We start from the raw sequence: 15,547 nt of genomic DNA, 5'->3' as shown, positions 1-15,547 counted from the left end.
TGCCTTAGTAGCACTGTGTAGCTCAAGATGGTTCAGTTGATGATACAACTTGATTACAAAATATGGTCACCCCCGCAAGTAGACTATTTATTTTAATTCAGTTCTATTTCAAATAAATTGTTGCATGGACTTTCCATTCAAGTTCGATTAATCCTGGGCTACAGCTCCCAATGACAAATGGATAATCACTTTTAAGAGTAGAACACACCAGATTTTTGGCCATTCTAAATTTTGCCGCCAAGTTTGGTCATTATTTTTAACCACATTCATCATAGCTTTTCATTAGCTACATTTCAGAGTTCATTTACAATTTGTATGACTTACTCTGTTTTCAACAGAAACATCCGAACATTCCTCATTGATAGTTAAACCTTTACATAAAATGTTGAATATAAATTACACAATCATATACTATTAACTACTACATCAATTAACGTACTGACGTGAATCATAAATAACCATTAAGGCCTTTCCTCAATGGATGGAAAATAAACATCTTATGCAAGAGAGCCACTGGGGTACGTGTCGCACATGAAGTCTCCTCCAGGAATAGTTTGACATGGTGTCTCTGTCGTGTAGGGGAGAGTGGGGTCAGTTGAGCCATTTTTTACATTCAGCATCACTCCATCAAGGGAAATATAGTATTCTTTCTAACAGAGATATCTACATATATTTCAGGCTGTTGTGTATCTGTGGAAATAATCAGAATTCATGTAAACAGTTTTTAAAACACCCAAAAGTGGGCTCTTGCACAACTTACACCAGGTATTTGGTCAGTTGAATTGCGGGACAGGGTAAGTTAAGCTGCTTACAAATGTCTGTTCTGAATTAAATATTACCACTACCTTTTTAAAACCGTGTCTTAAAATCTTCATTTCCGAAACACAATTTAACAATCAGAATAGCTTTTTGTCTTTTAATAATTTTAAGCATATTTTAAAACAGGCTTAACACCTAACACTTTGTACTTTTTTGATTTAACACTTTTAACAGGCCAGGCCCTGTTACCTCATATCCCACTTCAATTTGTTCAACTTGCCATTGACTCAACTTACCAGAGCAAACATTTTGACTATTTTAGCACACACAGCTAGCACATTCATGCTAGTTTTGGGACCTCATATTGAAGCTTATATAGACTAACTGATGTATAGAACAATCGTAAAATGATCTATTTTGGTTTAGATACAAGCATCATGAAACCTCTAACACAAATACATTTGACTTGATGAAAATCAGTTTGAGACCTAACTTGCATCTTCATTCAGAGCACTTCCTAAATTTGGTCAAATTGTTACTTTTGTGTTTGGTTTCATAGAAACAAGGGTGGCTCAATTTACCCCACTCTCTACTACCGTCTCTCCTTCGGGGAGAGGAAGCCTTAACCCACCCAATACATATATTTCCCTGGGGACACACAAGAGGACATGCACCGGGGATGGAAAATAAGATTGTGTGTCAGCTAAGACGTCATGTTCCTGAGGCCTCAAGGTAGGGACAGAGGCTGAAGCCACCGTTCATCGCAGAGATAGGTTGGGATGGGAAAGATGGGGCTTACCTTTTAGGGGGTGGGGGGGGGAGGGGGTATTAATGTCCAATTTCAAATTACAGTACATTGACATTTCACATTTGGAGTGACATATGGCCAGTGGCCTTGTCTGTTTTGCATGTTACGTGTCACATATCAGTTTGCAAACAATGTAAAAATATGTATATATTATTGAGTTAATAAAGCCGCACACAAACATGGTCTCTTTTTTGTTTTCTTGAATAAGGCAGCTCCAAAATGCAGGTGTTTCAGCCTAGCTCAGTGCTTTCTGTGGTGGTGGGGCAAGCCAGCAGAAAATAGGAGCGTTGCGCTGTGATTGGCTCAGTGTTCTGTCACTCATGGGGACACTACGTCACCGCCAAGTCTAAGTCCTTACTAAGAGTAGACATCGAAAATTCAAGCCCTTTGGTCCCTGCCATAGAGTTACATTAGAAGTGCCCTTCCAAGAAGGCTCAAGGTCATTGGCCACAGATAAAATTACGACAAATCATGTTATATGTACAGTAGCTTTGATTGGACTGATCATGTCAACATCTTACTTTCAAAATCTTAGCTAGCAGTCATCATCATGAATCAAGTCGACAATCTACTGGCAAATCCTTTTTAATCCTTGTCATATGAAGAGAAATAATGAAGAGAAACTATAGATAAAACGTATCGGTGCTCATCGGCCATTGGACATAAACAATACACAACAAGTTGGAAATCGCAAATTCAACAATGAGTGGTTTGGAAGGAATCGGTGACAGTGGCTAACTGCAAGCATTGCAACTGGGAAGTCGGGAATAAACGAGCTCAGACTGGGAAAATACGTTTTGAACGGTCATCCAACTCGGAATTGTAAATCCGGCCTCTTTCTCTTTCTTTGATGACAAAATTTGCCCATGAAGGACCGCCGCGCCACCTTCCTGTTCTAGTGAGCACATCACAACAAGGTGAGTCCAAAAATGTATTATATGCTGCTGCATAAATGATGTGTTATGCCAGGGAGATATGTATACTGTAGCTAAGAATGTAATACTAACTGCATGTTGTGTAATAAGCTGTTAGTAGGCCATGTGCCTCACCCTAATAATTTGGTCTATTTTCACCTCTTAATTTCGCCTACTTTTCTGACTCGGTGGTGCATATGTAGCCTATAACCTGTTTTTGATAAATGTAATCACTGAATATTGTAAGAGCTTTCATTGTCTACTTATATGCCCGCTTTATTAATCCTATGGTGCTGACATGGTGTACAGGGAGAACACTGTAAGAGCGGCCCATGTTCTGAATTCTGTCGCTGTACATTTCAAAAGTGCTGAACAAATAGTTATATTGACTACGTCCATCCTGGCTCGCTCATTAACCTCTTAAGGATTGTACCCTTTTTTTCAATTTTCGCCTTAAATGACATACCCAAATCGAACTGCCTGTAGCTCAGGACCTGAAGCAAGGATATGCATATTCTTGATACCATTTGAAAGTAAACACTTTGAAGTTAGTGGAAATATGAAATGAATGTAGGAGAATGTAACACATTAGATCAGGTAAAAGATAATACAAACAAAAAAACATGTGTTTTCTATTATTTATTTTTTTTCCATCATCTTTGAAATGCAAGAGAAAGGCCACAATATAATATTGCAGTTTAGGCTACTAGATGGGAGCAGTGTGTGTGCAAAGTTTCGGATTGATCCAGTGAAGCATTGTAATACTGGACTATTTTGTATCAAGTCTGCCCAAATGTGCTGAATTGGTCAATTGATACATCTTCAAGTACATAACTATAGAGAATATACATAAATGATATGGTAATACAAAATGTAAGTTTACACACTCCCAGGAATGTCATACATGATGGATCATTAGCTTATACACTAACTTTCACACATCTAGATGGCCGGGCGGGGTGGGTGTGGAGCCAGAGACAGCAGAGGTTCAAACTGTAGAACCCAGTCCCTACATTTGAATATAAAAATGGATTTTATCAAACAAAACTATGCTACATTTTACCTCTAGGACCCTTAGGATGACAAATCAGAGCAAGATTACTGAATGTAAGTACATTATTTACCTTCAGAGGTGAATGTATCAAACCAGTTGCCGTGCTACATTTTTTGTTGGTGTGCACTCTCCTCAAACAATGCATGGTCTTTTTTTCACTGTAATAGCTACTGTAAATTGGACAGTGCAGTTAGATTTACAAGAATGTAAGCTTTCTGCCCATATAAGACATGTCTATGTCCTGGAAAGTTTGCTGTTACTTACAACAGTCATGCTAATCACATTAGCGCACGTTAGCTCAACCGTAGACGGATTGCCTCTTATCCGCTTGTTGTCCCCTTATGCCATAGTTTGTACATCTCAATTGTCAGTAGAAACCACATTTGATTTAGTAAGTCAGCCATATCAGCTATGTTTTTTGTAAAGGCAGTAAATGAGGCTGATTGAACTGTTTCACTGCCAGACAAGGCTCCACTGATAGCCAGGTGTAGCAGTGGTAAGGTGTTGGGACTGCTGTTGGGACTCTGCTGTTGGGACAGCTTTATGTAGGCCCTAATAGTTTGTGGCCACCGTTTGTCACCGTTATAGTGTAATGAATGTATTGTTTAGTGTTGTGCTGTGTAGTGGCTTTGCTGGCATGCATCCCACATTATTTATTTTTTGCCCCACCAAGATTTACATGCTAAAATCGCCACTGCATATGGCTTATGTTATTTTTTTACATTTTAGTCATTTAGCAGACGCTCTTATCCAGAGCGACTTACAGTTAGTGAGTGCATACATTTTCATACTGGCCCCCCGTGGGAAACGAACCCACAACCCTGGCGTTGCAAGCACCATGCTCTACCAACTGAGCTACAGTATAGTCAGTTATTGAAAGATAGCTGTCACGGATCCCCCCGGTACTGCTGCTCATTCCGTTCACCAGTTCCGGAGGTCTACGTCACTGGCTTTCTAGGCGCCACTGACATGGATCATTACCACCAACCCCGGACTGTCTTGTCTCATTACGCACACCTGGTTCCCATTCCCCCTGATTAGTGTGTGTATATATGTGCCCTCTGTTCCCTATTGTCCTTGTCAACTATTGTCCCTTGTCCATTGGTCTCGTGAGTACCATGTATTGTGCTCTTGTTGTTTACGGGTCTCATCCCGTGTATTGTGTAGAGGTTACACCTCGCTCTTTGTTTTGGTTACATCCCTTTTGTATATATATACGTGTTTGTGTTGGGTGGAGTAATAAAACCCCAAATACGTATTCCTGCTCCTGTCTTCAAATCATTATACAACGTGACAATAGCTTAAAGTCTGGGTAGGGATGGGTGGGAGGTAACGCAATGGGTTTGTCTGTAAGAACACAAGGAGAGGGTAGAACAGCTTTGTTAGTCTTTTGTAGCCTTCAAATGTCACAGCTGAAATATGGTGATATCTAGGTACACAGAAACATAATGTTAATATAAAACAGTGGGACACATGGTAAATAAAGGGCAAACATACCCAAACTAAAATACTCCAAATGCTACAATGTTACACAATTAGCAAATAAGGGAAGTGCACCTATATGCACAACTTTAAGCAATATAAATCTACATAACAATATGAACAAAATACCTTGGCCGCCAAACCACACTCATGCAATACACAGTCAATAACACATCTCTAGTGGTCCATGCTGGTTTGGTTGAAAGAGGACTAATGACTGCAGGTGGGGCATTTAAAGGGTTATCTGTGATCTGGTTGATAAAGTTGAATGAGGTGTGTGGTGACTAATAGGGTGGCAGGCTCCCCTCCAGGGTAGAAGGGAAGTGGGAGGAGTTTTGTACAATTCTATTGTACATATGAGTTAGCTATGTTGTTTCTAGCAGCCACTCCCCATCAGACCTTTCTATTACGTGGCATATTTTGATCCACAATCGTCATACATACAACCTGCTAAACAGGTTCCATAAACCACTCCTTATCTGAATGAAGGTTTCAGAGAAAACAAAACTTAACTCAGACTCATTCCCACTCTACTACTTAACACAACATTGCCTCTACACTTGATGCATTTAACAGCCAACATGTATGTGTTCGTGAGAGTCTCATCTTTCGATGGTGGGTTCATATTCGTTTCTATCCCAAACCGTTCAGACTCAACAGATGTTTTTGTGAGAAGACAGATTTTCTGGACGTCTCCTGGTCTGACAAACACTGCTGTAGCTTTGCCACCTTCCACTGCAGATGCAGCAGCCCATGCAAAAAAAACAGATATCTCTAGCTTAACCAGACAGATTTTGATGGGGAATTTTTTATTATGCTAATTAATTGACAAGCGGGCACGTCAATCGATTCTAGGTGGTTAAGACTGTAGTGATATTAAATGTATTATTTTCATTATGACATAGTTATACAGAATAGAGATGATTATTGCTGTTAAGGCTGTTATTTTGTCTAAAAAAATAAACATTAAACTGAATGGTAACGTCAGAAGTCCATAATGGTTCCTAAGAATGAAAAATGTGTGCACTCACTAACTGTAAGTCGCTCTGGATAAGAGCGTCTGCTAAATGACTAAAAACGTAAGTGTGTCCCATTTCTCTGCTTGTCTTCTTTCTTTCACCTGCACTGACCTGAGAGTACTGGACAGGCAAAATATATATTGAACACAACTCTGAAGAGCTCTAGTGACACCCTGTGGTTAGGCTAAAACACATAGAATCTGGTGCTTTTATTGCTCTCTAGTAACGTGGAATCAGTGGATTTAAAATGTTTTAGTGTTTTATATTTCTCTACTCCTTCTACCCATTAAGGCTGCAACATACAATGTCAAAGACATTTTTATTCCAACCATGTCAGGGATGTCATGAAGTCTGTCCAGTTCCATGACTCGCCACATGAAAACAACCTCTCCACACGAGGGAGTTAATGAATCACTTTGTTCCTTAGCCCCCCGAGGACTCAAACATTTACCTGCAAATGCATTTTCATTCATCAAGCTATGTTTTCAGACAAAGTTCTAACAGTGTATAACCCTTTATAGCACCACCTACATGCAAAGAGTCAACTAAATGCATTGTGCACTTTAAATCACAATGTCCACGTTCCTTACACATAATATCTCTGGCTCCTGCTGGTGGGAGACCAACTCTGCAGCCTGCAGTGAAGGCATATCCAACACAATGAAGTTCTCAGGAGGACCATTCGTTCCCTCAACCCTTTTGACCGCCTCTGCGTATGAAATGTACTGGAGGACTCTGACTTTGGCAACCTCATTGTCTTTCACCCTTGACGGGCACTCCAAAGATGTAGCTACATGATTTCCAACACTTTACAGTTTCTTCATCACATTCACCATGACCTTCTTTTCCACATCTTCCACATCTCTGATTCTTCCGCCTGTAGACAGTTTCTATCCATGAATGATGCATTGCAGCATACAGTATCATGCCAAAGATATCAATACATATTTTCTCCAGCCATGTCAGAGACGTCATGAAGAAAGTCTCTCTAGTTCCAACCACTCCACCTGAGGGTGTTAACATTTACATTTACATTTTAGTCATTTAGCAGACGCTCTTATCCAGAGCGACTTACAGAAGCAATTAGGGTTAAGTGCCTTGCTCAAGGGCACATCGACAGATTTTTCACCTAGTCGGCTCGGGGATTAGAACCAGCGACCTTTCGGTTACTGGCACAACGCTCTTACCCACTAAGCTACCTGCCGCCCCGTTAATGAATCACTTTGTTGCGTAGCCCGCGAGGACTCAAACCTTTACCTGCAAATGTGTTTGCATTCATCAAGCTATGCTTTCAGACAAGGGTCTAACGGTGTATAACCCTCTATAGCACTCCTTTATAACACTCTACATGCATTTAGTTGACTCTACAAAAAGTCAACTAAATGCATTGTGAACTTTAAATCATGAACTGTGTCTTGAGAAAACTTTTTAAGTGAAACATCAATTTTTGACTTGCAGCCATTTTAAGTCCATTCTTACAAGCCACTCCCCATACCTTTCTATTACGTGGCATATTTTGATCCACAATCATCATACATACAAACTGCTAAACAGGTTCCATAAACCACTCCTTATCTGAATAAAGGTTTCAGAGAAAATGTAACTTAAGTCAGACTCACTCATCTCCACTTTACGACTCAACACAACATTGCCTCTACACTTGATGCATTTAATTGGATGGTCTGTACTCTTTACTTTAAAAAAAAAATAGAATTTGAACTCATTCCAAGAAAATGGCAGCTGCTAATATTTCTGTTGCTAGGGACCAATTCTGTTGTTCGATCTGTCTGGACATATTGAAAGATCCGGTGGCAATTCCCTGTGGACACAGCTACTGTATGGATTGTATTGAGGGCTGCTGGGATCAGGATGATCAGAGGGGAGTCTACAAATGTCCCCAGTGCAGACAGACCTTCTTCCCAAGGCCTGTTCTAAACAGAAACACAATGCTGGCTGAATTGGTGGAGAAATTGAAGACAGGACTCCAAGCTGCTCCTCCTGCTCACTATTATGCTGGACCTGAGGATGTGGAGTTTGACGTCTGCACTGGGAGAAAATCCAAAGCTGTCGAGTCCTGTCTTGTGTGTCTGGCTTCTTACTGTGAGACTCACCTCCAGCCTCACCGTGAATCTGCTGCCTTCAAGAAGCACAAGCTGGTCAAAGTCTCCACACAACTACAGCAGAAGATCTGCTCTCATCATGATAAACTGCTGGAGATTTACTGCCGTACCGATCAGCAGTGTATCTGCTATCTGTGTACAATGGATGAACATAAAGGTCATGATACAGTCTCAGCTGCAGCAGAAAGAAATGAGAAACAAAATCATGTGAAATTGAAACAGGAAACACTTCAACAGAAAATAAAAGATAAACTGGGGGAGATTAAGAAGTTCCAAAAAGCTATAATGTCACTTAAACATTCTGCACAGACAGCCGTGCTGGACAGTGAAAGGATCTTTATCGAGCTGATTCGCTCCATTGAGGGAAGGCGCTCTGAGGTGAAGGAGCTGATCAGAGCCCAGGAGAAGGTTGAAGTGAGTCGGGCTGAAGAACTCCTGGAGCGACTGGAGCAGGAAGTGGCTGAGCTATGGAGGAGAGACTCTGAGCTGGAGCAGCTCTCACACACAGAGAATCCCATAGATTTCCTCCAGAGGTACAAAGACCATTCCAACCCTCCTTTGTCTGAAGTACTGTCTACCACCACTATCAACCCAGGCTGTGACTTTGGGAGGGTGAAAAAATCTATGTTAGAATTGAAGATGCAACTGGAGAGCTACTGTAAGGAGGAAGTGGTGAAAATAACCCTTGCAGTGCAAGCTGTTCAAATGCTGCAGACAGTGAAGCTAAGCCCACAAGCTGTGAAAACTGTCCTTACATCGAAACATGCAAAACCAATCAAAGTTTCATTAAAGAAGTGTCATACCTGTGGTGCTGTTTCAAATTCTGGTATCTGTATAAGATGTTGGATAAACATACAACATTTAAGATGTCATGTTCCTTAGACCTCAGGGTAGGGATAGAGGCTGGAGCCACGTTAATCTCATCACTAATTTTTTTAATTACGTTGACTTATACTGTACTATGCATATTTGGTACTAACAACCACTCCCTATAACACGTTGTGATATGAACATGTTGTACACCAGTAATTTTGATGCGCAATGTCATATACAACCTTGTAAACATGGTTCTATTTAGTCCTTTTTCCTTTTCCCTCATGTGTGCTTTATTTTGAATTGATTTACTTAGAAGTGCTTTAATATTTATTTATTGCTAGCATCTGCTGTTTTGGTTTACTTCTTATTTGAGTGACTTCCTTTCCCTTCTTCTTCTTCTTCTTCATCTTCTATCACGACTCAGGATATGACCCAGATGCAGACACAGGAGGCGGATAGTTAGATTCTCCGAATATTTATTATAACAAAGGGGCAGGCAAAAGGCAGGTCGAGGGCAGGCAGAGGTTCGTAAACCAGGTCAGACAGGTACAGGATGGCAGAAAGGTCAGAACCGGGAAGACTAGAAAACAAAAACTAGAGAACAGGAGAAACGGGAAACACGCTGGTAAGACTTGACAAAACAAGACGAACTAGCAACAGACAAATGGAAAACGCAGGTACAAATACACAGGGAAAATGGGAGTCACCTGGTGGAGGGTGGAGACAAGCACAAGACAGGTGAAAAAGATCAGGGTGTGACATCTTCTTCTTCTTCTTCGATGAGGTTTAATGGCGGTTGGCATCCATCTAACCTTGAATAAAAACCCATCACCCTATTCCACTATCTAACCCTATCTGGTCCCTCCCCCTTGACCCATCTTCCTCTACTTTCTTCACTACATTAAATTATAAAGATCTCTAGTGACACCCTGTGGTTAGCCTAAAACACAGAGAATGTGGTGCTTTTATAACTTATCAAGTATCGTGGAATTACACCTTTTGTAGTATTTTATATTTCTCTACTCCTTCTACCCATTAAGGCTGCAACATACAATGTCAAAGTTATTCCAACCATGTAGGGATGTTATGAAGTCTATCCAGTTCCATGACTCACCAAATGAAAACAACCACTCCACACGGGGGTGTTAAATGCAAACACATTTGCATTCATCAAGCTATGCCTATAGACAAAGGTCTAACAGTGTATAACTCTCTACATTCACAAAGAGTAAACAAAACACATTGTGCACCCTAAAGTCATAACATACTTGCCAAACTGTCTTCACAACTTGCAGCCATTCTAAGTTGAGAGTGTTTTTCAGTTCAGTTCAACTCCCTTTAAAATGTAATGATTAACCTTGCCTCATTGTGAGTGCAGAGGCGGGTCTCTCCAATGTCTCTCCAATGTCTCTGAGTCAGCTGAATAGTGATACACTGCCTGATGTTTGATAAAGAGAGGCATGAAGAAAAGAGAGAGAGAGAGAGAGAGAGAGAGAGAGAGAGAGAGAGAGAGAGAGAGAGAGAGAGAGAGAGAGAGAGAGAGAGAGAGAGAGAGAGAGAGAGAGAGAGAGAGAGAGAGAGAGAGAGAGAGGAATCTGAAGTCAAATGTCTACTGTTTGCTGTTGATCTGGTGCTTCTGTCCCCAACCAAGGAGGGCTTACAGCAGCACCTAGCTCTTCTGCACAGATTCTGTCAGACCTGGGCCCTGACAGTAAACCTCAGTAAGACAAAAATAATGGTGTTCCAAAAAAGTTCCAGTTGCCAGGATCACAAATTCCATCTAGACACCATTGCCCTAGAGCACAAAAAATATATACATACCTTGGCCTAAACATCAGCGCCACAGGTAACTTCCTGATCTGAGAGACAAGGCAAGATGGACCTTCTATGCCATCAAAAGGAACATAAAATTCGACATACCAATTAGGATCTGGCTAAAAATACTTGAATCAGTTATAGAACCCATTGCCCTTTATGGTTGTGAGGTCTGGGGTCCGCTCACCAACCAATAATTCACAAATTGGAACAAACACCAAATTGAGACTCTGCATGCAGAATTCTGCAAAAATATCCTCTGTGTACAACATAAAACATAAAATAATGCATGTAGAGCAGAATTAGGCTGATACCCGCTAATTATCAAAATCCAGAAAAGAGCCGTTAAATTCTACAACCACCTAAAAGGAAGCGATTCCCGAACCTTCCATAACAAAGCCATCAGAGAGATGAACCTGGAGAAGAGTCCCCTAAGCAAGCTGGTCCTGGGGCTCTGTTCACAAACAAAAACAGATCCCACAGTGCCTCAGAACAGCAACACAATTAGACCCAACCAAATCATGAGAAAACTTCTTTTTTTTCCCCACCTTTATTTAACCAGGTAAGCCAGTTGAGAACAAGTTCTCATTTACAACTGCGACCTGGCCAAGATAAAGCAAAGCAGTGCGATAAAAACAACAACACAGAGTTACATATGGGGTAAAAAAAACACAAAGTCAAAAAATACAACAAAATACATACAGTGTGTACAAATGTATCAAGTTATGGAGGTAAGGCAATAAATAGGCTATAGTGCAAAATAATTACAATTAGTATTAACACTGGAATGATAGAGATGATGTGCAAATAGAGATACTGGGGTGCAAAAGAGCAAAATAAATAACAATATAGGGATGAGGTAGTTGGGTGGGCTAATTTCAGATGGGCTGTGTAGAGGTGCAGTGATCGGTAAGGTGCTCTGACAACTGATGCTTAAAGTTAGTGAGGGAGATAAGAGTCTCCTGTTTCAGAGATTTTTGCAATTCGTTCCAGTCATTGGCAGCAGAGAACTGGAAGGAATGGCGGCCAAAGGAGGTGTTGGCTTTGGGGATGACCTGAGATATACCTGCTGGAGCGCAGACTACGGGTGGGTGCTGCTATGGTGACCAATGAGCTAAGATAAGGCCTAGCAGTGATTTATAGATGGCCTGGAGCCAGTGAGTTTGACAACGACCATGTAGTGAGGACCAGCCAACAAGAGCGTACAGGTCACAGTGGTGGGTAGTGTATGGGGCTTTGGAGACAAAACGGATGGCACTGTGATAGACTACATCCAATTTGCTGAGTAGAGTGTTGGAGGCTATTTTGTAAATGACATCGCCGAAGTCAAGGATCGGTAGGATAGTCAGTTTTACAAGGGCATGTTTGGCAGCATGAGTGAAGGAGGCTTTGTTGCGAAATAGGAAGCCGATTCTAGATTTAACTTTGGATTGGAGATTCTTAATGTGAGTCTGGAAGGAGAGTTTACAGTCTAACCAGACACCTAGGTATTTGTAGTTGTCCACATACTCTAGGTCAGACCCGCCGAGAGTAGTGATTCTAGTCGGGTGGGCGGGTGCAAGCAGCGTTCAGTTGAAGAGCATGCATTTAGTTTTACTAGTGTTTAAGAGCAGTTGGAGGCTACGGAAGGAGTGTTGTATGGCGTTGAAGCTCGTTTGGAGGTTTGTTAACACAGTGTCCAATGAAGGGCCAGATGTATACAAAATGGTGTCGTCTGCGTAGAGGTGGATCTGAGAGTCACCAACAGCAAGAGCGACATCATTGATATACACGGAGAAAAGAGTCTGCCCAATAATTGAACCCTGTGGCACCCCCATAGAGACTGCCATAGGTCCAGACAACAGGCCATCCGATTTGACACATTGAACTCTATCTGAGAAGTAGTTGGTGAACCAGGCGAGGCAGTCATTTGAGAAACCAAGGCTATTTAGTCTGCCAACAAGAATGCGGTGGTTGACAGAGTCGAAAGCCTTGGCCAGGTCGATGAAGACAGCTGCACAGTACTGTCTATTATCGTAACATAAACATAAAGAGAATTACTTGACACATTGGAAAGAATTAACAAAAAAACAGAGCAAACTAGAATGCTATTTGGCCCTAAACAGCGAGTACACAGTGGCAGAATACCTGACCATTGTGACTGACCCAAAATTAAGGAAAGCTTTGACTATGTACAGACTCAGTGAGCATAGCCTTGCTATTGAGAAAGGCCACTGTAGGGAGACCTGGCTCTCAAGAGAAGACAGGCTATGTGCACACTGCCCACAAAATGAGGTGGAAATTGAGCTGTACTTTCTAACCTCCTGCAAAATGCATGGCCATATTAGAGACACATATTTCCCTCAGATTACAGAAATCCACAAAGAACTCGAAAACAAACCCAATTTTGATAAACTCCCTTCTCTACTGGGTGAAATACCACAGTGTGCCATCACAGCAGCAAGATTTGTGACCTGTTGCCACAATAAAATGGTAACCAGTGAAGAACAAACACCATTGTAAATACAACCCATATTTATGTTTATTTATTTTCCCATTTGTACTTTAACTATTTGCACATTGTTACAACACTGTAAATATACATAATATGACATTTGAAAAGTCTTTATTCTTTTGGAACTTCTGAGTGTAATTTTTACTGTTAATATTTATTGTTTATTTCACCTTTTTTTTACTATCTACTTCACTTGCTTTGGCAATGTTAACGTATGTTTCCCATGTCAATAAAGCCCTTAAATTGAATTGAAATTGAATTGAGAGAGAGAGATAGTAAGAGAATGAGGGAGAGAGAGCGAGAGAGAGAGATAGAGAGATAGAGAGAGAGCGAGATAGTAAGAGAGAGAGAGGGAGAGAGATAGAGAGAGGGAGAGATAGATAGATAGAGAGGCATTAGTGCTTTGAGTAGATGGCTGTCTATTGTCTGAGATAAAGAGTGTGCAGATCGAAGGTAAATCATCGTCAATCAGAGCATCCCTTTCTTTCGCCAGTCCCTCTCTCTTCTTCTTTCTCCCTCCTCTTTCTTTCTCTTTTCTCTCACTCCTCTGGGTAGACTCAGTATGTGAATGTCAGAGTAGAGTAGGTTGCAGTTGGAGGCAAAGACAGAGTTTAGAATGATGCTCACACAGAATTACAAAAACTACATTACAATCATCACGGCCTCAGATCACAAATATTATTTATTTTCTGTCTTGTTTTGTTTTACTGTTCGGGGTGAAAGAAAATGGCAGAAAGTAAAACACATAGTAGTAGTTGTAGAAAACATAATTACACCCATGGGCACATTTGCTGCTCTCCTTTGAAATAGAACACTTGGTACCATGCTGTGTGAGAGAATGAGTGCCTCTTGACCCTCCTCTACAGGTAGTGGACAGATAGTTATAGGCCTACACTATATTTATCTAGATGTACAGCAGCATATTATTTATGTGTGAAACAGCTTGCTGGATGGAGGGAGTATCCTGTATTGTACAGTATTGTAAACACATTATTCTAATACAGAACATTTACCATGTGTTAACTTGCATACGCATGCACACATACACACACACAAACTGAAAAAGACATACATGAACACACGGTTTAAGTAGTTCCTGGAGAGTGTTTACAGTATGAAAGCCCCCTGACCTTTAATGTTTATCAGAGGATGCCAGAGCTATGAAGGAAATGCTTTTCATGTTCAAAGCAAGGTGAGCGTTGCTTTATACTCTCTGCTAGAAATAGTCCCCATGAAGACCTCCTGTGGAGCGACTCCATCTTGTAGCACTGCACACGCAGGCCTAACTGAAAACACCTATTCATACCCCGAGGACCCCTCTTTCTCTGTGTAGATCCAAGTGGGCAGATGAGAAAGATAGAGTAGCTTTAATGGTGTGGTGAAGACATTTAGAGAGAGAGAGAGAGAGAGAGAGAGAGAGAGAGAGAGAGAGAGAGAGAGAGAGAGAGAGAGAGAGAGAGAGAGAGAGAGAGAGAGAGAGAGAGAGAGAGAGAGAGAGAGAGAGAGAGAGAGAGAGAGAGAGAGAATTTAGACTTATGTCTTGATAATACCTTTGTATTGTATGTCATAAATCTGTCTATGTACTGAGTGCTGTCTAGCGTTATCTCTGCAGTTCTTGCCCCACCTATGGGAGCAAGTAATATTACACCTACAATGTGAACCTTGAACCGGAGCCTCTCATTCGTCACATCAGAGTAAGGAGACAGAGAGAGAGAGAGAAAAGAACAGAGAGAGAGAGAGAGAGAGAGAGGAAGAGAAAGAGTATGTGTTTCTCAGTAATCAGGATGGAATATGTGCTTGAATGATCGCTCACCTTTGGAGTTAATTGACAATGTGAAAGACACGTCATTGCTCAGATCCTTTCCACATCTCTATTCAAAATATTCAAAAGCTTTATATTATTCCAAGGCACTTCCAAGTCTCCAAGTGATGCACTGCATGCAAACAAAGAAGTCACTGCATAAAAGCACCCCAGGTTAATCATCTGCAGGACCAGAAAGTCATGTGGTGTAGATGAGTCTCTGTGTTTCTTCCTGGTCTCTATCTGGATAATGTTCACGATTTTTAGACGATTTTGCCTTTTAACTGTCTATATTGGATGATATTTGATGTTTTACGCTCTCTTCATCCACCAAGTTAACTCAGTAAATCTCCAGCTTCCCCTCATTGAGACCAGTTATGTCTCTCTCTCTCTCTCTCTCTTGCTGATTCTCTTTCTGTCTCTCATCTTTTCCATGTACAATGTCCTTGGGATCTGGAAAGCAGC

General features: G+C 41.1%; 1 protein-coding gene across 1 annotated transcript; it reads left to right on the top strand.

Annotated features, from left to right (window-relative positions):
- The first annotated feature begins 7,769 nt into the window (after positions 1–7,769).
- On the top strand, positions 7,770–14,632 carry LOC121532976 (tripartite motif-containing protein 29-like). Its single transcript, XM_041838751.1, has 2 exons — positions 7,770–8,873; positions 14,615–14,632. Exons 1-2 carry the CDS (start codon positions 7,770–7,772, stop codon positions 14,630–14,632), a joined length of 1,122 nt encoding a protein of 373 aa, XP_041694685.1.
- Positions 14,633–15,547: the final 915 nt, after the last annotated feature.

Source organism: Coregonus clupeaformis, unplaced genomic scaffold (genome assembly GCF_020615455.1).
Source record: "Coregonus clupeaformis isolate EN_2021a unplaced genomic scaffold, ASM2061545v1 scaf0477, whole genome shotgun sequence".
Classification (NCBI taxonomy): Eukaryota; Metazoa; Chordata; class Actinopteri; order Salmoniformes; family Salmonidae; genus Coregonus; species Coregonus clupeaformis.
This window is presented reverse-complemented; position numbering and strand designations above follow the sequence as displayed.